This window comes from Scyliorhinus torazame, chromosome 5 (assembly GCF_047496885.1).
Source record: "Scyliorhinus torazame isolate Kashiwa2021f chromosome 5, sScyTor2.1, whole genome shotgun sequence".
Classification (NCBI taxonomy): domain Eukaryota; kingdom Metazoa; phylum Chordata; class Chondrichthyes; order Carcharhiniformes; family Scyliorhinidae; genus Scyliorhinus; species Scyliorhinus torazame.
The window spans coordinates 256,975,399-256,999,345 of NC_092711.1; the positions used below are offsets into that span (position 1 = coordinate 256,975,399).

The window sequence follows — 23,947 nt, forward strand, 5'->3', positions numbered from 1 at the left end:
GGTAGGGAAGGAAATTTAAGCATGAACAGCCGACAATCGCTTGGCAATGCAACAAGGGGATACATTGAGAGTTGGTTCGGGTTTGGATGTACTGCTGCCCATTTACCCAGGGTAGCACAGTTGTTTCACAGCACCAGGGACCTGGGTTCGATTCCTGTTTGGGTCAGTGTGTGTGTGGAGTCTGCACGTTCTCCCAGTGTCTGCGTGGGTTTCCTCCCACAGTCCAAAGATGTGCAGGTTAGGTGAATTGGCCATTCTAAATTTTCCCTTGAAGTCCAAAATGGCTAGGTAGAGGTGTGGGCTTAAGTAGGGTGCCCTTTCCGAGGGCCGGTGCAGACTCGATGGGCCGAATGGCGGCCTCCTGCACTGTGAATTCTATTTTTCTACCCTGGTGGTTATCTGGTGACTTCTGCCCTTCCGAAGTCGCTAACAGCGCTCCCGCTGGTTGGCTGCCAAGCTTCACCTCGACAGGTGAGCGGTACGTCACTTCCCGAGAGACCAGGCGACGCCGGAAACAGCTGAACAGGTGCAATCGACCCGGCAGAAAGAGAGAGCTGGCTGGCCTAACAACGGGGAAATAGGGAGAGTGAGTGCCGGGGCAGTGGGGCAGGCCTCCCCTGGAACCGAGCGAGTGGAGGCTGGAGCCGGCCCAGGACGAGAACTGCATCAGGAGGCAAGTCTGACTCTACCTTTGCTCGGCTATCAAGGCTAGCCCGTGATTCTCGGCCCCTGCAGACTGCCCGCGCCATCGCTCCAAACTCTGTCCACCAGTCGCCAACTTCCAGCCTTCTCTCTCTGGCAACAGTCTGACATTAACCCAGCCTGTCCACAATCTTGGTGTCACAGTTAAATCCCAAGGCGAGCGTTAGCCTCCCCCCCCCCCCCCCCCCATTCGCGCCATCGGTAAGATCGCCTATTTTCTCACAGCAGCCCCAGACTTCACCCCTGTCCTGGCCCACCTACTGCTGCTGACACCCACTGTTGTGCCTTGGTCACCTCTAGATTGGACTGCTCCGGCTGGTCTCCCACATTCTACTCTCTTAACTTGAGGTGATCTCGAACTCTGTTGCCCGTGTCTTCGTTTGCACCAAGCCCCACTCCTGTTCCCCGTCACCCCTGCGCTTTCTGACCAACTGTTGCTCTTTTTAGCCTTTGTTTTATTACCTCTGATTATGTCACCTTTGCTCACGAGTCGCCAGGTATCTTTCTGATACCGCCACGTGGTTCAAGCTCGAGTTATGATTAATAAGTCAGCACACCGCTTAATAAGATTGAAATCAACGGTCATTTATTATATACAACAATTAATGCTTACACAATAATCCTACTATCTATATCGAAACCTACCACTACTGGCCAATACTTAACTTTAGGAAGGGCCCACCAGGTCAGGGAAACGAATGGCTTATCGAATCGGATCTGGCCCGCGGGATTCAAAAGGCTGATACGGGTCGATGGCTAGGAGTCTTTATCGGGTAGCGATCGCTGGAGTCAAACTTACAGTTTCTGGTCAATGTTCTTGTGAAGGTCGCGAGCAGGAGAAGAAGGGAGAGAGAGCTCTGAACTTGGCCTCTCACTTTATAGGGCCCAGGGGCTTCCCGCCTCTCGGGGCGGCCCTTGACCCTGAGTCCCAAGTGATTGGACTTGTTCCCCATCACTGGGTTCGATATGCTCCAATAATGGGGCGATTCCTCGATCGGGGGGTGGTAGTTCACCTGTCTTTGTTTCGGCCACTGCAGGCGCTGACAGGTCTGTCCCGGCATTCAATTGATAATATGTTGCAATTGTTCCCGGGGATAGCCGATTAAACTGCAGATGTCTGGGTTGATGTGCTGCTAATAGTCTTGAGTATCGATCTTGGCCGACTTCCCCAGAGCCGAATACGCTATTCTGTCTGCAGCTGTCCGTTTGTGTCCTGTTGGCTGTTTTTCCCATCAGCCTTTTCGGTTAGCCATTTTAAATCGGGTTTTGGCCAAATTAATAGGGAATCAGCCATTTTAGGTGGCTACACAACTTTAACTCCCAGTCGAGCAACGTCTTGTTTTTGAAATTTGTATTGCTTTCCAATCTCTCCGTCCTCCCTATCTGTGTAATCTCCAACAGCTGGACAATTCTGGCCTCTTCTGCACTTGATTCCTCCACCACAGGGCCCAAGCTCCAGAATTTGTCCTTGCACCTCTGCCACTACCTCGGGTTCCTCGTTGAAAAATTCCTTAAAACCTACCTCGTTGATTAAGGCTTTAATATCTGACCTAATCTCTCCTGTTGCGGCTTGGTGTCATATTTTGATTTATAATACTTTGGGATGTTTTATCATGTTGAAGGCACTATATGAAAATGTTGTTGTTGAATGCTGCAGCAGGTTGGAACAAACTACATAGGGTATACCGTGCACCCATAGGCCATTTGGTCTAAGCACTATTCTCATCTACATTTACCATCGTAAACATTTATTTCCTTACCATGCATGTCTAGATTCCTGTTAAATTTATCCAAACTAATCACTTAAACCACTCCCTGTGGTAGCAAGTCCCACATTCTTATTGGATACACTCATTGGATAAAGAAATTACTTCTGCATTCCATATTCCATTTCTTGGTGACTGTGTCAGCAGTGACTCAGTTGGCAGTACTCACCTCTGAACCACAAGGCTCTGGGTTCAAGTCCCAAGGCTTGAGTGAAAAAGTAAAGGCTGCACTCCAATTCAGTGCTGGGGGAGTGCTGGACTATTGGAGGTTCTGACAACGTTTCAGACAAAATGGTGAGCTGCCTCCTCGGGTGGATGCGACAATATTTCAAAGAAGAGCAGCGGTGTTGTCCCTGGTGTTCTGGGCAATATTTATCTCTTAAACATCATCACAAAAGCAGATTATTTGGTCATTATCACATTACTGTTCGTGGGAGCACACTGTCTGTATATAGGCGTCCACATTTACTGCTTTGCAACAGTGAATACACTTCAAGAAGTACTTCATGGGCTGTAACGGACTTTGAGACATCTGGTGGTCATGAAATGTGCCACATGAATGCAGGTCTTTTTTAATTTCTTGGTGACTATTTTATATTGAGGACTTTTGACTTATATTGAGGAAGTTTGCTCTTCACTAATAGAGGAAACCTGCTCTTTGCATTCACTCTATCAAACCTTTTCATAACCTTAAGACCATTATTAGGCCGTCCTCAGTCGCCCTTTTTCAAGAGAGAAGAAAATGAACCTGTCAATCCTTTCCTGATATGCATACTTATTCGTTTCTTGTATTGTCTTTGTACATCTCTGCATCTTTTGTGGTACCTCTATTTCCTTTTTATAATATGGCGACCAGAACAGCGCATGTTACATTTAAGTATGGTCCAACCAAGGTTCGATACAAGTTTAGCATAACTTTGTTCCGTTTCACTTTTACCCCTCTACAAATAACCTCCAGTGCTTGGTTTACTAACCTATATCACACCTTTTAGTGACTGGTATGTTTGAACTCTTAAGATTCCTTTGTTCCTCTTTCCCACCTCGACTCGCACCTTCCAATTAATAAGTGACCTCTCTATTCTTCCTATCAAAATGCATTATCTTCAATTTATCTGTATTGAACTTAATTTGCCAATTTTCTCTCCTTACAGATGCTGCCAGACCTGCTGAGATTTGCCAGCATTTTCTCTTTTGGTTTCAGATTCCAGCATCCACAGTAATTTGCTTTTAATTTGCCAAGTATTTCCTCATTCTACATGTTTGTTAATATTCCCCTGTAATTTATTTCAGTCCTCTGCCCAATTTGATATTAACTGTTAATTTAAGAGTTGTGTTTTTGATTCCAGAGTCCAAATTGCTAATATAAATTTTGAATAGCAGTGGTCCCGGCACTGATTCTTGTGGAGTACCACTTCCCAACTTCTGCCACTCTGAATATCTACCCTTTAGTCCCACTCTCTGCTTTCTGCCTGGAAACCGACTCGTGGTCCAATTGCTATCCTTTGCTAACTGCTGCCACAGGCTGGAGGAGACTATTGCTAGCCTTCTCTGACCATTACCACAAGCTAGAGCAGACAATTGGTACCCTTACTGTTCTCCCCAAGCTGAGTTTCAGACCTTATATTCTTCCAATCACTAAGATTTGCCATTTAAATTTTTTGCAACGTTTGTTATCTCTGACTGGGAAATATGATATGATGAATACCAGCAATTTGCACTTTTGTTCTTTAAAAAATCTTCAGTAGAGAAAATTATAAATACATTTGTAGCATTTATTGAGATGACCTATGTAAAGATTGAACATTTCTTTCCTTTTCTCTCCCTCCAAAAGAGTATTAACCTTTCAGCCTTTTCATAAACACTAGCACCATGCATATAGAGAATCACAAATAGTGGTCTGTGCCCAACATTTCAATGGCATTTCACTGTTGGTCTGCCACATAAATAATTCTTGTCAATTAATTAATGATCATAAATTACTGTTTTTAAACTGTTTGGTTATGTAAACTGAGCAGAAATTACAATTTTTTGTTATGTATCTTTATGTGCATATATAGAGTGACCTCAAGACCTCAACTGTAACTGAACAACGTAACATGGAGAAGTATGAGAGAGTTATGACAATTGGAAGGGGTGCAAGTGCGGAGGTCCTCTTAATGAATAATGTAGAAACAAAAAGGTTATATGCTGTTAAAAGAATAAAGATTGATTCCTCACTTAAGACGAGAACCAAAGAAGCTGTAATGCAGGAAGCAACCATTTTGACCAGACTCAAACATCCTCACATTGTCACTTGTCATGAGTACTTCATTGACCAAGAAGAGCATGTCTTCATTGTGCAAGATTATTGTGATGGTGGCACTTTGGATGACCTAATCCAGTCTCAAAAAGCGAAGGGGTTCTTTGTGGAGAAGGATATTATGCAGTGGTTTGTTCAATTAGTTATGGCCATTCAGTACATTCATTCCCTGAAGATTCTTCATCGAGATATTAAAACATCCAATGTCTTTCTTACAAAGAAAGGCACAGTTAAACTTGGAGATTTTGGAATTTCGAAAGTGATGACCCACACTTTGGATATGGCAAATACCTGTGTTGGTACACCATGCTATTTGAGCCCTGAACTCTGTCAAGATATCCCCTACAGCTCCAAGTCTGATATTTGGGCGCTTGGTTGCCTTTTATTTGAACTTTGTGCTTTGGAACCTGCTTTTCATGCAAGGAACCTTTTGAGCTTATTTTATAAAATTGTAAAGGGAGAGTATGCCTGTGTACCCAAGAGCTACTCTGAAAACCTGCAAAACTTGATCAAAAGGATTCTCAACAAATGCCCTGAAGAAAGACCCAGTGCCAGCACTATCCTCAAAATATCTTGTGTCCAAGAACACCTCAAGTTCTTCATCAGAGATCAGGAATCCCAGCTTACAAAATATCATTCTGTAAAACATCTGCACTTGGCTAAGAAGGAGAGTGATGAGATCACTGATGCCCACCATGAATCTCTGGATCACTCTGCAGAGGGCATGTGTCCTGAGAGCATCAAAGTAGTCTCAACGTCACATCGTCTTAGTGATAGAAATGTAGAAGAGATGGCCTCCGAGATGTGTGAAAATATGGGGCCCACTGATGAAGGAGATAGATGTAATTACTCGGACGATTTTGATCAGGATAGTTTGTCCTCAGTAGAAGAGCATGCAGAGGAGGATGAAATATCAGTGCCACCTTCAAGTGTTGAGACCGCTGAAGAGACAGAAGGTAGTTTGGTATTTAGAATCAATTTTAATACTTTTTGTTTAACCCCTAATATAACCATACTTCCAGTGTATGTACTTTAGAAAATTGCCGCAGCAAATATTACCAGTACTTTTTCTTATTGATCAAATTCATTTCTCAGTAATATTCTTAATTTATTGACTCTGAATATTCTCACCACAACAGTCATCAGTGAGATTTGACAAATCTGTCAGAAATTTTATAACACATATATGTAGCACTTTCTCATTTACAGATGATAAGTATTGTCTCTGTTGAAATCCAAGTTAGGAAGGATTACTTCTAAAAACACGTATCGTGTGTGCTTTCATATTACCGCTGCTTAAATTTGAACACTTCACACCATTATGCTTCCCCGAAATCCTAGTACAAATGATATTGATGTCTTTCATATTGTAATACTTAATGTCTTGTTTAAATTCTAAAATCTACATTTCTGCAATTTTATTTACCGTCACTTGGTATTCTGGTCAATATTCATCCCTTAAATAACAGCACCATATAAATTGTTGGTTCATTTTATTGCTATTTTTGAAATCTTGTTCAGTGCAAGATGATGGCTGGTTCTATCCACATGACAACAACTGGTCAATTCTATGTGAAAATCTTTGAAGTCATCATACTTTCCCCAAATTATAGAACTGCTGTTGTGTAGCTGATGTCTCTCCATATGATTGGGGTAATGCTTGGCTTCTGGATGGTTGAACTGTTGAGGTCAGTCAAGAAGGCACAATTTATTCAATTATTTGTCAAAAAACATAGTTTTTGCATAACCGTACGCACCAATTAACAGAACAAAGAGCAACAAAAAAATGTTAACCATATGTACAAAGAAAGAAACAATACAATGTAACGATTACCGCCCCCCCCCCCCCCGGGATGTTGCCGCTGCTGACCTTTACTGCTCTCCTAGAAAGTCGAGGAACCGCTGCCACCTCCGAGAGAACCCCGCCATTGGCCCTCTCAGGGCAAACTTTATTTTCTCAAGACCGAGAAATCCAGCCATGTCACTAACCCAGGTCTCTACACTCGGGCGCTTCGAGTCCCTCCACATTAAAAGCATCCGTCTCTGGGCTACCAGGGATGCAAAGGCCAATACGTCGGCCTCTTTTGCTTCCTGAACGTATCGTCTTGACACACCAAAGATCGCTATCTCTGGACTCAGTGCCACCCGCGTGCCTAAGATCTTGGACATTGCCTTAGCAAATCCCTGCCAGAATCCCTTCAGAGCCGGGCATGCTCAGAACATATGGACATGATCTGCAGGGCTTCCCGCACACCTCGCACATTTATCCTCAACCCCAAAGAGCTTGCTCATCCTGGTTGTCGTCCTGTGTGCCCGGTGGACCACCTTAAACTGGATTAAGCTAAGCCTGGCACATGATGAGGAGGAATTGACCCTGTTTAGGGCGTCCACCCACAGGCCCGCATCCAGCTCCCCACCTAGCTCCTCCTCCCATTTGCCCTTAAGCTCCTCCACTAGGGCTTCCTCCGCCTCCTGAAGTTCCCAGTAAATGTCCAAAACCTTCCCCTCCCCTACCCAGGTGCTGGAGACCACCCGATCCTGTATCCTGCATGGGGGTGGCAGCGGAAATGATACCACCTGCTTTTTCAGAAAGGCGAGTACCTGACGGTATCTGAAAGCGTTTCCAGGGGGCAAACTGAATTTCTCCTCCAGCGTTTTCAGGCTGGGGAAGATCCCGTCCATGAACAGGTCCCCCATCCTTTTAATGCTTGCCCTATGCCAGCTTTGAAACCCTCTGTCTATCCTGCCCGGGACAAATCTGTGATTGTTGCGTATCGGGGTGCAGACTGAGGCTCCCACCACCCCCTTGTGCCTTCTCAACTGACCCCAGATCTTTAATGCCGCCACCACCACCGGACTAGAGGAGTAGCGGGCCGGCGAGAACGGCAGAGGTGCCGTTGCAAGTGCCCCTAGGCTGGTACCTTTACATGAGGCCGCCTCTAACTGCTCCCACGTCGACCCCTCCCCCAATACCCATTTCCTAATCATGGCTATGTTAGCCGCCCAATAGTAGCTGCAAAAGTTCGGCTGCGCCAGCCCCCCTCCCCCCACCCCGACTGCGCTCCAAGTACAGTTTCTTTACTCGCGGGGTCTTATTTGCCCATACGAATCCCGAGATGATCCCGCTTAAAGAAGGACTTAGGGATGAAGATGGGAAGGCACTGGAAGACAAACAGAAATCTGGGGTGGACCGTCAACTTAACGGTCTGCACCCTCCCCGCTAGAGATAGCGGGAGCATGTCCCACCTTTTGATGTCCCCCTCCATCTGCTCTACCAGCCGAGATTGATTAAGCTTGTGGAGGGCATCGTACTTTCGAGCCACCTGTATCCCTAGGTACCGAAAGCTCTTCTCGACCAGTTTCAGTGGAAGCTCTCCCAGTCCCTTTACCTGCCCCTTAGCTTGGATCACGTACATCTCGCTTTTCTTCTCGTTTAGTTTGTACCCTGAGAAATTGCCAAAGCCCCTCAGAATCTGCATGACGTCCCCCATCCCCTCTAGTGGGTCCGAAATATACAGGAGCTGACCATCCGCATAAAGCGAGACCCGATCCCCCCGCGCGCGAACCAACCCCCGCCAGTTCTTTGAAGTCCGCAGTGCTATAGCCAGCGGCTCTATCGCAAGGCAAATAATAACGGGGAGAGGGGACACCCCTGCCTTGTCCCCTGGTGGAGCCTCACCCTGATCGTGCACATACTTGCTACTGTGGCCTGGTAGAGTATCTGGACCCAACCAATGAACACCTCACCGAATCCAAACCTACTTAGCGCTTCCCACAGGTACTCCCAATCCACCCGGTCAAAGGCTTTCTCCGCGTCCATTGCCGCCACCACTTCTGCCTCCCCTCCCTCTGAAGGCATCATGATGATGTTTAGGAGCCTCCGTGCGTTGGAGTTCAATTGTCTTCCCTTGACGAAGCCTGTCTGATCCTCCCCATCACCTCAGGAACACAGTCCTCAATACTATCAGCTAAGATCTTGGCCAGCAGTTTGGCGTCTACATTCAGGAGCGATATCGGTCTATAAGATCCACACTGTAGCGGATCTTTCTCTTGTTTGAGGATGAGTGAAATCGAAGCCTGTGACATTGTTGGGGGGAAGGTCCCTCTCTCTTTGGCCTCATTGAAGGTCCTTAGCAGGAGTGGGCACAGCAGTTCCAAAAATGTCTTGTAGCATTCTACAGGGTAGCCGTCCGGCCCTGGGGCTTTGCCCGACTGCATGTCTCCTAAACTCTTTGCCATCTCCTCCAGCTCTATCGGGGCCCCCAGTCCCTCCACCTGAACCTCTTCCACCTTTGGGAACCTCAGTTGGTCCATGAATTGCTTCACCCCCCCCCCCCCCCCCCAAGCAGGGGCTCTAACCTATACAATGTACCGTAAAACGCCCTATAGACTTTGTTCACCCCCTCTGGGTCTATGTCCGTGTTGCCCTCCTTATCCCGTACTTCCCCAATTTCCTTGGCCGCCTCCCTCTTGCGAAGTTGGTGCGCCAGTATTCTACACGCTTTCTCCCCGTATTCGTAGACAGCCCCTTTGGCCTTCCTCAGCTGTGCTACCGCCTTCCCAGTGGTCAGCAGGTTGAATTCCGCCTGCAGTCTCTGGCGCTCTTTCAGTCGCACCTGTCTACTCTGAGTATCTCCCCGACTAGCCTTTCTCCCTCCGCTCTTTCTTCTCTCTGAGACCTGATAGAGATCAACTCCCTGGATGCCGCTACCTCCCCGTATCATTAGTTTCCAGGTAATTCTTGATGTTCCTCCTTATCCGCCCACAAACTTCGACGTCTGCCAGCAGCCCCACATCTAGCTACTCCTCTGGTCTTTGAATCCAGCCCCAAATGGAACACCTGGCCCACCCACCCTTTTCTCAACCTTGTTTGGTCTGCACGTTTTAGGTGCGTCTCCTGTAGCATGGCTACGTCTGCCTTTAGCCCTTTTAAGTGCGAGAACACGTGAGCCCTCTTGACTGGCCCATTCAGGCCCCGCACATTCCACGTAATCAGCCTGGATGGGGGGCTAGCCCCCCCCCCCCTCCCTCTGTTCCCCTAAGTTGGCACCTTTTCTGTCAGCCAAGCAGCATTCTCCCCCCCCCAATCCCCCCAGCAACCCCGTGATCTCAAACCCCCACTTCAACACCTGCTTGACACTGGCTCTCCCCCATTACGCTTCCGTGAGTCAGCTGACCCTGGCCGCTCCCGCCTCTGTCTCCGATTACTCAGATGCCTCATTTTGCAGGCTTCCCCCCCCCCCCCCCCCCGCCCCATGGAAAGCCCAACTTATCAGTTTCAACGGCCCCCAAAGAACATTTTCCGCCCCCTCACCCCAGCGAAACAAACAGCTAACCCCGGGCGCAAACCTGGTCCCATCAAAGACACGGCCCCAACTGCCAGGAGAGCAGCCTCACATGTAGGGCCCCCCTCCTCCCTCTGCGGCCGAGTTCTACAAAAACCGAAAACATGGCCGAAGAAACATGGAACAAACAAAAATAAGAGGAGGCAACATAATGTTGCTGCCTCCGGCTACTCGGCAATTACCATGCCCACCAGAGTAACGTCCCAGTGTGGCTGTCCTTTAGTTAGAGTCCAACTTTTCTTGCTTAATGAAATTCCACGCCTCATCTGGTGTATCAAAGTAATGGTCGCGATCTTGATACATTACCCACAGCCTCGCCGGATGAGGCAGCCCGAACCTCACCCCTTTGCTGTGGAGAGCCGCCTTAGCCCGGTTGAATCCAGTGCGCCTCTTGACCAGTTCTGCTCCCAGGTCTTGGTAGATGTGGATTACGTTGTTCTCCCACCTGCTGCTCCGCTCCTTTTTAGCCCATCGCAGAACTCGTTCCTTATCTGAGAAGCGGTGGAACCGTAGGACCATGGCTCTCGGCGGTTCATTTGTTTTGAGCTTCCTTGCAAGGACTCTGTGCGCCCCATCCAGTTCCAGAGGCCGAGGTAATGCTTCTGGCCCCATCAGGGACCCCAATAACGTGGTCACGAATGCGCTCGCGTCCGACCCCTCCACACCCACAGGCAGGCCCAGAATGCGCAGGTTCTGCCTCCTGGACCTGTTTTCAAGGTCTTCCAGCCTCTCCTGCCACCTCTTGTGTAGAGCGTCGTGTGCCTCCACCTTGATGGCCAGGCCCAGTATCTCGTCTTCATTATCCGAGACCTTTTTCTCAATCTCCTTGATCGCCTTCTCCTGCATTTTCTGGGTCTCAACTGTTTTCTCCATAGAGGCTTTCATTGGGGCCAGCATCTCTGTTTTCAGGTCAGCAAAGCAGCTTCTAAGAAACTCCTGCTGTTCCCGCAACCACTGGGCGCACACTGCCTGATCCAAGCCGGCAGCCATTTTCTGATCCCGCGCCCGTTCCTGCCGCTTCTCGCTGGTCGTTTGTTTGGCCGTCCTGCTCCTGGTCCTCTCCATAAACTGCTGTGGGGAGCCTTCTAGTGCCGATTGCCTGCCGTTTTGCGTCGAAAAGGGGCCATCAAAAGTCCTTGAAAAGTCCGTTAGTGGTGGGAGCTGCTGAAAACGCGACCAACCCGCGCATGTCACCACCGAAGTCTTCTTTAGTTTACTTAGATACTTTTCTTCTCTTTCTCTCGGGGAGGTTGGTGAACTTGGTGTTCCTGATCTGGCTGCCTGGATCTGAGCTCCCCACCAGCCCGGCTTGTGCCCCGCTTGAACTTGCCTGACCTACACATATCAGCACCTCTGCTCCCTCTCCACAGTGCTCGGGCCCCAAACTCCACGGCCAATTTTTCTGCTGAGGACATCCGATTTTTGTTTCTTTCTTTTAAAATAAAAAGTTTCCCTTCGATGGGGCAGTTAAGCCCGAAGTGCTGGAGCCTGCGCGGGAGCCTCCCGAGATGCGGCCGTCACTCCATGCCGCCGCACTGCAAGTCCATGCCACCACTTTCAATGCATTGTACTCCGAGGATACTAAGCCCTATCCTGCATCAGACATTTTTACTTTATGTTGCATTGCTACTATAATTGCTACTACTGGGGCAGCACGGTAGCACAGTGGATAGCACTGTGGCTTCACAGTTCCAGGGTCCCAGGTTCGATTCCCGGCTTGGGTCACTGTCTGTGCAGAGTCTGCACATTCTCCCCGTATCTGTGTGGATTTCCTCCGGGTGCTCCGGTTTCCTCCCACAAGTCCTGAAAGACGTGCTGTTAAGTAATCTGGGCTTTCTGAGTTCTCCCTCTGTGCACCCGAATAGGTGCCGGAATGTGGCGACTAGGGGCTTTTCACAGTAACTTCATTGCAATGTAAGCCTAGTGTGACAAAGATTATTATTATTATTATTATTCTGAGATTTACCAATGATGACATCAGTAGAGCAGTCTATTGGGAAATGGAGGAGTAATAAAACAAAAAGAACAATACAATCTGAAGGAATGTATCTGAGGATTATTTATTAGAGTGTAAAGGTTAGTGGTTGACTTCCAAAATGTTACCCAAACTGGAAATTTGATTTGTGATGTGCATGGTAGCCAAGCTATACCAACAAGGTACTACATTGCTCTGCAATCCTTGCAAAGAGGGTAAGCAGATACTTTCTATTCACACATTTCAAAAGCAATCCCCCACAACACACGCACACACACATGCATTCCTCCCAGAAATGGTTTTACAACAGAGTAATTAATGTAAAAGAGTGAGAAGCTAAATTTAAATAATTGAGGAAATTAAATAGATAGTAGCTGTAAAATATTTAGTTACCTATCTTTTGAGGAAAAAAAACTCACCCGCTGCATTTTATTGTACATATAATCACTATTGGAAAAGAACACTGTCTAGGAAGACATCATCCCAACTATTCATTCATTGTTTAGCTAAATTGAAATTACTATAGAAACAGCTTTTCACTATTGTTCAGCATTCCCTTCACAAAGTTATCATGCACTCCTTGACTGAGCACAACTGGAGTCCAGATATGGGTACTAAAATAATTTGGTCTGCTAATTTTTTAAGCATTGCAAACTTTGTAACCAACTTTGGAGCCAGGTGTAGTGTGCTCAGAGATAGGGGCAACATTCTTAAGTTTGCTTTTTGAAAAGTGTACAGTTTAATGAATCTAGAGTCATCTAAAATAACATTGCACTGTATAATATAAGGTATGATTTGGACATCTTGAGAGTGTATGAATAAGTTGTACTAAGCTTATATACCTGTCCTAATCGTTGTTTATATCTATGATTCGTAGCCACTGATGAGGTGGACTTTGTAGAGTACCCTGATGATTTTGAGGAATGGGAGGACGATGTTGCAGAGATCGTATGCAACGCTCGCTCTGCCATGGACGTTGAGGCAAATAACGAAGCATTTCTAGAAGAAAGAGACAATCAAGAAGAAGCTGCAGGCAATCTGTCCACCACCATTAAGACTCTGCGAGAGAGGTGTATAGGTAGGAAGGCATCTGAAATATTAAAATATTATCCGATGGACGAGACACTGCATGGATTCTGGCTTACTGTCTGCCATTTGTCAATTAGTGCATGGGCTGTTATATCACTACTTTATAAGAATACTTAAGAACAAACTTCAGAATATTGTGCGACCTAACAAAAAATACAGATTTATACAATAGGAATTCCGGGGTCATTTCTGATTTTATTTTTTGCCCTGTGTTTTTTTTTACCTCCGGGTTAACAAAGCAGAACAAATACTTCAGAGCAGAATTCAGTCAACATTAATATTCTCCATGAGCTTACTTACAGTCACCCTAATTATTTTTCCTTTGAGACTCCTTGTTATATGCTAATCAGCTGAGAAGACAGACTGAAAACTTAACTTATGGTCCTACCAAACTGCTGTTGGGTTCTAACAGTTGCAATTAAGCAATATGAGGTGCTTGATTTGATTTATTGTCACGTGTACCAAGGTAGAGTGAAAAGTATTGTTCTGTGTACAATCCAGACCGATCGTCCCATACATGAATAAACATAGGATATTCATAAATACACAATGTAAATACATAGACACAGGCATCGGGTGAAGCATCCAGAGTGTAGTATTACTCAGTAGAGAAGATGTGTGAAGAGATTAGTTCAGACAATAAGAGGGTCATTCAGGAGTCTGGTAGCAGCGGGGAAGAAGCTTATTTGAACCTGTTAGTGCGTGTTCTCAGACATTTGTATCTCTTGCCCGATGGAAGAGGTTGGAAGAGAGAATAACCCAGGTGGGAGGTGTCTTTGATTATGCTGCCCACTTTTACCAAGGCAGTGGGACGTGCAGACAGAGTCAATGGATGGGAGGCGGTTTTGCGTGATGGACTGGGCTGTGTTCACAAGTCTCTGTAATTTCTTACGATCTTAGGCCGAGCAGTTGCATACCTGGCTGTGATGCGGACAGGTAGGATGTTTTCTATGGTGCATCTGTAAAAATTAGTAAGAGTCAATGTGGACATACTGAATTTCCTTAGTTTCCTGAGGAAGTATAGGCTGCTGTTGTGCTTTCTTGGTGGTAGCGTCGACATGGGTGGATCAGGACAGATTATTGGTGATGTGCACACCTAGGGATTTGAAGATTTCAACCATCTCCACCTCGGCCCCACTGATGCAGACAGGGGTGTGGACAATACTTTGCTTCCTGGCGTCAATGACCAGCTCCTTAGTTTTACTGACATTGAGGGAGAGATTGTTGTCATTACACCATGCCGCTAGGTTCTCTATCTCCCCCCTGTAATCTGACTCATCGTTGCTCGGGATCTGACCCACTACAGTTGTGTCATCAGCAAACTTGGAGATGGAGTTTGAGCCAGATTTTGCCACACAGTCATGTGTGTATAGGGAGTACAGTAGGGGGCTAAGTATGCAGCCTTGTGGGGTCCCGTAATTAAGGACTATCGTGTAGGTGATGTTGTTGTTTATCCTTACTGACTGTGGTCTATGGGTCAGGAAGTCGAGGATCCAGTTGCAGAGGGAGGAGCCAAGTCCTAGGTTTTAGAGTTTTGATATGAACTTGGCTGGGATTATGGTGTTGAAGGGAAAGCTGTAGTCAATGAATAAGAATCTGACGTAGGAGTCCTTGTTGTCAAGGACCTCCAGGGATGAGTGTAGGGCCAGGGAAATTACGTCTGCTGTGGACCGGTTGTGGCTGTATGCAAATTGCAGTGCATCAAGGCATTCTGGGAGTATGGAGTTGATGTAGCTCATGACCAACCTCTCCAAGCACTTCATAATGATAGATGTCAAGGCCACCGGACGGTGGCACTCCAATTGACTTCTCTCCCTGACCTAAGCTTGATCCTTCTTTATGACTGCGCATCTGAGTTGTAGTATTAAATAGTCATGGGTGAAAACCTATATCTAATTATGCCATGATATGGTCCAGCTTACTGTGGATTCAAATCACTTTAAACCTATTTGTTCCCTCAACACTATGTAGTGCTGAAACATACCAACCAAAAGGTCTTAGGTCTCGGTTTCCTCCTCTTCCAAGTATAATGCCATGATGTGGAGATGCCGGCGTTGGACTGGGGTGAGCACAGTACGAAGTCTTACAACACCAGGTTAAAGTCCAACAGGTTTGTTTCGATGTCACTAGCTTTCAGAGCGCTGCTCCTTCCTCAGGTGAATGAAGAGGTATGTTCCAGAAACACATATATAGACAAATTCAAAGATGCCAAGATGCGAGCTTTAGCAGGTGATTAAATCTTTACAGATCCAGAGATGGGGTAACCCCAGGTTAAAGAGGTGTGAATTGTATCAAGCCAGGACAGTTGGTAGGATTTCGCAGGCCAGATGGTGGGGGATGAATGTAATGTGACATGAATCCCAGGTCCCGGTTGAGGCCGCACTCATGTGTGCGGAACTTGGCTATAAGTTTCTGCTCGGCGATTCTGCGTTGTCGCGGGTCCTGAAGGCCGCCTTGGAGAACGCTTACCCGGAGATCAGAGGCTGAATGCCCTTGACTGCTGAAGTGTTCCCCGACTGGAAGGGAACATTCCTGCCTGGTGATTGTTGCGCGATGTCCGTTCATTCGTTGTCGCAGCGTCTGCATGGTCTCGCCAATGTACCACGCTTCGGGACATCCTTTCCTGCAGCGTATGAGGTAGACAACGTTGGCCGAGTCGCACGAGTATGTACCGCGTACCTGGTGGGTGGTGTTCTCACGTGTAATAGTGGTATCCATGTCGATGATCTGGCACGTCTTGCAGAGATTGCCATGGCAGGGTTGTGTGGTGTCGTGGTCACTGTTCTGAAGACTGGGTAGTTTGCTGCAAACAATGGTTCGTTTGAGGTTGCGCGGTTGTTTGAAGGCAAGTAGTGGGGGTGTGGGAATGACCTTGGCAAGATGTTCATCGTCATCAATGACGTGTTGAAGGCTGTGAAGAAGATGACGTAGTTTCTCCGCTCCGGGGAAGTACTGGACGACGAAGGGTATTCTGTCGGTTGTGTCCCATGTTTGTCTTCTGAGGAGGTCGGTGCGGTTTTTCGCTGTGGCGCGTTGGAACTGTCGCTTGATGTATAATGCCTTAAGAGGGTGCTGGTAACCATGGACTTCCATTGGACTGGTCCATGGTTATTTTTGGCAGAGTATTGCAGTGGTTTTCCATTGCCTTCTGCAGTATTGCTGACCTGGAAACATCTCTCGCTCTGGCCTGATATCAAGCATATTGGAGGGATTTACAGGCCAATAATCAACTTGTTTCACCACAATATGAACCATGGTAATCCAAGTCCTGAAGTGGGACATGAACAGAAGGGGGATTGAACCCAATTTCGCAGGCATCAATCTGATCCACTCAAGCCATCCAGTCAACTGGTGCCCTTTAGGAGACTGCATTTCTGAGGCAGGTTTAGGTGTGTATTGTAGCTCGAAGCTATGGATAGTGATGGCAGAGGCTTCAATTTCTTTTCATCACGTGGCTGACCAGGAATCTCTGACACAGTATTTACATGATGTGGAGATGCCGGCGTTGGACTGGGGTGAGCACAGTACGAAGTCTTGCAACACCAGGTTAAAGTCCAACAGGTTTGTTTCAATATCACTAGCTTTCGGAGCGCTGCTCCTTCCTCAGGTGAATGAAGAGGTATGTTCCAGAAACATATATATAGACAAATAGCAGCGCTCCGAAAGCTAGTGACATCGAAACAAACCTGTTGGACTTTAACCTGGTGTTGTAAGACTTCGTACAGTATTTACAAGTTGATATTCAACCTGTTTAACTATGATATGAATGTACCTTTCTTGGCCATCAAGTACTAGAGTGGAACGTAAACCTGGAGCTTCTCGCTTGGAGGCAGTAACAGTACTCACTGCACCACAGACTTCACCATGTGAACACTGCTGGACAATACATGCGTTTATGGAAGCTGGGTGAGGACAGGATTCATTCTACAGTTCAATAGCCTGCTACAATTCATGACATATACTTAATAAGATTGACACTTGGCTGAACTAGCACTACCACCTGTGAATAGGTAATCCCACAAAAGCTGGGATAACAAGGTATCATTTTTTAAAAAATGGCTAACGTATTTAAAACTTCAGCAGTTAAGTGTGAAGCAGGTCAGAGCCTCTGTGAAGAGATCAGAAGAGTATAATGCAGATCAGTGTCACTGTGAAGAGATCGGAAGGAGTGTAAAGCACATCAGCATCACTGTCAAGGTATTGGGAGGAGAAGTGTAAAGCAGGTCAGGGTCACTGTGAAGAGACTGACGAGAGTGTGAAGCAGGTCAGCTGCACTGTGAAGAGACTGGGAGGAGTGTGAAGCAGGTCAGGGTCACTGTGAAGAGACTGGAGAGAGTGTGAAGCAGGTCAGCAGCACTTTGAAGAGACGGGGAGGAGTGTGAAGCAGGTCAGTGTCACAGTGAAGAGACCGGGAGGAGTATGAAGCAGGTCAGCCTCACTGAAGAGACCTGAAGGAGTATGAAGCAGGTCAGCGTCACGGAAGACACTGGGAGGAATGTGAAGCAGTCAGCGGCACTGTGAAGAGATCGGCAGGAGTGTAAAGCAGGTCAGCGTTACAGAAGACACTGGGAGGAATGTGAAGCAGTCAGCGGCACTGTGAAGAGACCGGGAGGAGTGTAAAGCAGGTTAGCGTTACGGAAGACACTGGGATGAATGTGAAGCAGTCAGCAGCAATGTGAGGAGATCGGGAGGAGTGTAAAGCAGGTCAGCGTTACGGAAGACACTGGGAGGAATGTGAAGCAGTCAGCGGCACTGAAAAAAACGGGAAGAGTGTGATAGCATCACTGGAGTGAGAGAGTGGAAAAAAAGCAAATTGTAGCATCAACTGAGTTTATTGACTGGTGAGTACTGTTGCTGCTTTTTCTTTCTCCAAAGCTAGATTTGGCGAACTGCAAGAAACAGTGAGAGCAGATGGACATTTCAAACAGCATGGAATAGCAAGTCTTCATTTGGTGAACATGGGAAATGACAAGAAAACAGTGGTTCTTAAAACAGCACAGAGAGAGTTAGAATTCACTTGGCAAACACCAGAAAACAACACGAGAGGAACATGGCTATCTGCTGCCACCAGCAGCTATTCTGTGGCTTTAGAGCCCGTGTTTGGGGAAAAAGACTTCACAGGGAAGCAGTTAGCCAAATGGCTGGTGAGCATTTTCTATTTATCTTTTCCAACAAGTAAATAAATTGGTTTGTGTTATCTGTTTTTTAAAGAAATATCCCTATTACTAGTAAGGGGTATTAAGTATTATTAGAGCTTATCAGTATTAGTAAGGTGTATTGAGAATTATTAGGGATTATCAGAATTTGTAAGGTTCATTAGTATTGGTGAGGTATATGAATATTAGTATGGTTTATTAGCAGTAGAAAGGTGTATTAGCAGTAGCAAGGTTATTAACTAATATATAAAGGAATGAAGGGCTATTCCAACTTCTAGAGTGCACATTGTGTGCTTGGTGGGAAATCGAGGAATCCCCTGAGTGCATCCCACTCCAACCAGTATTCAGTTCTAAATACTGAGATGAAAGTGATGGCTCATTTGGGGAGTGCAACCAGAGCCAGGTCCATGTCACAGGTAGCTCAGCTGTACCGGGGGATACAAGGAAGACCAGCAGCGCAATAGTGATAGGTAATCAGAGAGTTAGGAGATTAGACCAGTGTTTCTGTGGTTGCAGATATGAATCCAGGATGGTGTGTTGCCTCCCTGGTGCCAGGGTCAAGGACATCACTGAACAGCTGTAGAGCATCCTGAGGGGGAGGGTGAACAGCTAGCTGTTATAATACATATCAATATGTATTATACATATTTTACATATATACATGTATTATACATACAGGGCAGCACGGTAGCATTGTGGATAGCACAATTGCTTCACAGCTCCAGGGTCCCAGGTTCAATTTCGGCTTGGGTCACTGTCTGTGCGGAGTCTGCACATCCTCCCCGTGTGTGGGTGGGTTTCCTCCGGGTGCTCCGGTTTCCTCCCACAGTCCAAAGATGTGCAGGTTAGGTGGATTGGCCATGATAAATTGCCCTTAGCGTCCAAAATTTCCCTTAGTGTTGGGTGGGGTTGCTGGGTTATGGGGATAGGGTGGAGGTGTTGACCTTGTGTAGGGTACTCTTTCCAAGAGTCGGTGCAGACTCGATGGGCCGAATGGCCTCCTTCTGCACTGTAAATTCTATGAAGCTATGAATATGAATAACATAGACATAAAGAGAGGCGTGGTTCCACAGTCAGAATCTAGGGAACTAGGAAATTAGCAAGCAGGACCTCAAAAATATCAGTTTCCGGATTAATCCTAGTGCCACGCTTAAATGAGTATAAACATAGGAGGATAAAACAGATGAATGTGTAGCTGGAGAGATGATGCAATGATGGTGCAGGAGAGCTTTAGATTGGGGCCAGCTCTGGGGGAGATGAGGCTTGTATAGGCTGGAATAGTCGCACTTAAATACTGCTAGGACTGAGTTCCTTGTGGGGCGATTTGCTAGTGCAATTAGGAAAGTTTAAACTAACTTGGCACGTGGAAATAGGAGGAATTATCAGAGACTATTGGGAGGGATATTTAGCACTAGAGTATGGAAGAATACATTATTAGGTGGAATCAGAGATAATAAGTGAGAGGACACCCTGGGCGAGTGCGAGGTCAATTCCAAACCCACATGACGCAGAGTTGCAACACAAGTGAAATTAGATATTCTTTTAAAATTCCTGAGCCCAATAAACTGCAGTTAACAGGTTTGTAAAATTAACCCAAATAACCTTTTATTATTTAACAGTAATGTAATGAAACAGACAAGAATGTAATTGACTACCGAGTACCCCTTTCCCATCCCCCCCTTCTCAACTCGCCCCATACACACACACATGTGCACACGTACACAGGCACACGCATACCATAGAAAGGGTGGTGGAGAGGGGATAAAATAATGATCAGATGAAAGGATCTCTGATGCACTAGGACGGTTTCCAGTTAAAGTCTTTCAGGAGTTCAAGCTTTCACTTTGATACTTCTTCTTTCTAGGCTTGAGATGGATTTCTCTGGCAAGGCTGTCTACTTACTCTGTAGATTCAAGATAACTTCAAATATATAGTAAAAATGTTCCAGGCACTCACTGGTTTTAGAACAATAAAGCAGTTCTTTACTTAAGCGAGAGAGAGTTCCTTCTCCTTTCAAGATTTAATCACTTCTGTACAGCTCTCTCTCTCTCTCTCTCTCTCTGAAACATCATGTAGGAACCAATCACTGACTATTGTCAGACAGACCTCTGTCCCTGGCCATCCCACAGGATGCCAACTAGTCAATCAAACTTCTTCCAAAGCTGGTTCATATTCACCTGTCACTGATGTGTCTGATTTCTCTTCAAATCCTGGAACATACTGCTTAAAGGCACGTTCCGATTATGGGTTCGTGGTTCGATATTTGTCCTATCAAAATGAATCACCTCACACTAATCTACAGGTTGCCAGCCAGCCAATCAATCCACCTAACTTGCACATCTTTGGACTGAGGGAGGAAACTGGAGCACCCGGGGGAAACCCACGCAGATAAGGGGAGAACATACAATCTTCACACAGTCACCCAAGGCTGGAATTGAACCCGGGTTCCTGATGTTGTGAGGTGGCAGTGCTAACCACTGTGCCATCCGTAAGGAAAAACTTTTTCAGGCAGCAAGTGGTTGGAGTCTGGAATGCACTGTCTTGCATTGTGGTGGAGGCAGGTTCAATCGAGGATTCAAATGGGAATGAGGCTTATCTGAAAAGGAAGAATGTGAAAAGTTACAGGGAGAAGGCGGGGGAATGGCACAGGATGAATTCCTCAGTTGGAGAGCTGGTGCAGACACGATTGATTGAATGGCCTCCTTTTTGCGTTGTAACGATTAGGTGTGATCACTGACATCTTGTGTTTTTCTGTGATTATCTGTTTGGAATGGGAACATTTTCTGAAGTGAAACAGAAGTTTGAAAAACATTGTTTAGATTATCAGACCATTTTGCTGTATAAATCCCTATTGTCATATTGGGACAAATCCACACTCTTTTTATGTAATTGTGTCCAAGGTATTCAAAGCTATTTTTGAATGATTATGAAATGTCCTGGACCGAATATCGGGCACAAAGTATTCTTTGAAAGTTGTGTTAATTGTGGTGCACAATACTTACTGTACTTTTATATAGAAGAACAGACAGCTATTTGATAATGGGGGACATAGTTCCAGGAATATTTCATACTTTAACATGGAAAAGAGATTTATATCTATTTTTCTGAATTAAAAGGCACAGTTATCTATCATCTTTCACATAACAAAATTTACAAGGAGCAATGGATACTCAGCAAGTAGGATAGATAGGGGAGGCGACTGAAAGTAGACCAAGGAGATCCATTTGAAGATTAGGTAAGCAACAGCAAGATGAAAAGATTTAGGATGGCAATTCCAGAGTGCTACAATGTGAAGATTCTTACTAATGATTAAATGGTGAGAAAAGTAGGTGAGGATGGAAAATGCAACAGAATTGGAATAATAAGCTTGATTGCTTGCAGCGTTAGCGAATACTTGACAGATTACGAATGTCACCAGATAGCTTGATTCCTTTTGAAATTCTTTTCATAAACTACACTCTTTTCAAATATGATGGCTCTTCCCCTCTCTCCACCTTACTGGGGGGTAGTGGTCGCAAAAGGCTTTTAATTGGGTATTTCTCAGTTTTTGTTTTTGATTTTTTCTGCCTTAGTTGTCTAATTATTATCTTATTTGAGAATTTTGCTTTAAGTTGACCTCAACTGGTGAACAACATTAATTTTTCTCCAAAATTCCATCGTTCAAAAGAGGGGCACTGTGTAAAATGATATCAGGAACTTTCTCATTTAATACTGTTTTTTGATCAGTACTTATGTAATTGTAAAAGCTATTGGCTAAAGGGAATTATTGGTTAAATACAGCAATCCTAAATCATTTTTGTTGCAGGATAACAAGCTAATGAGCAATTGTGTCCATTGATAGAAATTCCTGAGAGTTCTGCATCATATTTGAGCAGAGAAACAATGAGCAATTTCATCATGGTAATGCCTATAGGTTAAAATAAAGGATTTTCTGCTGTTACAAAGCTGCTTTTAAATTCTGATGTGGAAGGCAGACGTTGGAAGATCTGCTGTGGTCTTGCCAGCAGGGGAGTGTGTTGGGGGAGCCCCCAAGCAGCGTCAGGAAATTCCACCGACTGCACCCTTCTCAGGCCTCAGTGCAATTTGCTCCAGTGGAAAGGTTGCTCCAGTGGAAAGATTCCAAAGGAAAAGCAATTGATTTTGGAAGGAATCAGATTGGATTGGATTGGATTTGTTTATTGTCACGTGTACCGAGGTATAGTGAAAAGGTATTTTTCTGCGATCAGCTCAACAGATCATTAAATACATGGGAAGAAAGGGAATAAAAGAAAATACATAATAGGGCAACACAACATATACAATGTAACTGTATAAGCACTGGCATCGGATGAAGCATATAGAGTGTAGTGTTAATGAGGTCAGTCCTTCCCCAAGATGACTGCTTGCTCTGTTGGGTGCAGAAGATTGGTGAAATTATGTTATTGGGGGGAGGGGTGCTTTGCTAGGTCTTCACTGCACCATTAGATTCTGGTGCTTCGTGGAAGATGCTACTGGAGCACCCTGCAAGTATGACATCTTGCCTGCAATTATGCAAATGACCTTGTTCCTAGACTTTGATCATTGGAAGAGGGGCTTTAGTTCTGCCACACTTGCTTTGATGACTAATACATTTACGGTTAGAGCTAGAACTTGAGCTAGTATTCGAGTTGAACGTTGATCCATTTGCATTAATCTTTAACAGGAATCAGCCCAATTTATAACCAAATTCTGGACATTTTTCTCTGTTTACAGATGATATTGGTCAGACGCTTTTCCATGAAGTTGCTGCTCAGTTTTTCAAGGGTTTGACCCCCGAGGATCTCCAACCTCATTTCGAGCATCGGCTGGGATCTGATCACTTGGAGACTTGTTACATTATCTTCAACATGGATCAAGAAAATGCATGACCCAGTGTGCAACTGCAAAGCATGAACTGAACTTTACAAAAAACAGCAGCACTACTTGAATTGATTCCTGGAAGTAGGGCATCCCACTGTACATATTGTTTTAAGTTTCTGGCTGCCTGTGGCAGTCTTTTGCCTTTCTGTAGTAGTAAGTAGCACTACAATATCTCTATATTTTGAGCTGGTCTTCCCAATATTTTACATTTAGCTGGTTGCCAGGTGACTGATATGTTGTGAAGTTAAGGGAAATATTACATTTTATTTTTTATGCAGTGCTTCACTTGATGATTCCCATTATTTCTCGTAAATTTTATTTGGTAATATATTTTTTAACCTCTGCATTCAGTTCTCCCAAATATTGCCCAATGACGTCTGCCTGAACTTGAAAAATAACTAGCTATTGTACTGGAAAAAGTTAGTATTAGTATTAGAATTAGGATGGGATCAAATGGACTTTCTTCATTCTGATCTATTTTATGAAGGAATTTGGAGATGGGATAATTTTCATTTATCTCTTTTATAACAAAAAAATATACCTTTACCCGATATTTCTATAATCTTTTTTATCGGCATGGAGTCATTTTACTATGATCCCTTCCTTGTTAGACTGTTCAATTTTCATAAGAATCCCAGTTTAGCAGAGCCTGCTGGCAGCTTTGGAGTCACCTATTCTTAAGAAATCATGATACAGATGGAAAACCGCGTGGTTTTCTATGACTGGGGAAGGGGCAA

The 23,947-nt window shown here is 45.4% G+C and overlaps 1 protein-coding gene across 2 annotated transcripts; it reads left to right on the forward strand.

Moving 5' to 3' along the window:
* The first annotated feature begins 507 nt into the window (after positions 1-507).
* On the forward strand, positions 508-23,490 carry nek12 (NIMA-related kinase 12). Of its 2 annotated transcripts, XM_072505414.1 has the most exons (5): positions 508-673; positions 3,620-3,684; positions 4,526-5,723; positions 12,965-13,165; positions 23,064-23,490. In XM_072505414.1, exons 3-5 carry the CDS (start codon positions 4,565-4,567, stop codon positions 23,216-23,218), a joined length of 1,515 nt encoding a protein of 504 aa, XP_072361515.1. In that variant the 5' UTR covers positions 508-673; positions 3,620-3,684; positions 4,526-4,564; the 3' UTR covers positions 23,219-23,490. The 2 variants fall into 2 exon arrangements, with proteins under 2 accessions (XP_072361515.1, XP_072361514.1); XM_072505413.1 differs by lacking the exon at positions 3,620-3,684.
* Positions 23,491-23,947: the final 457 nt, after the last annotated feature.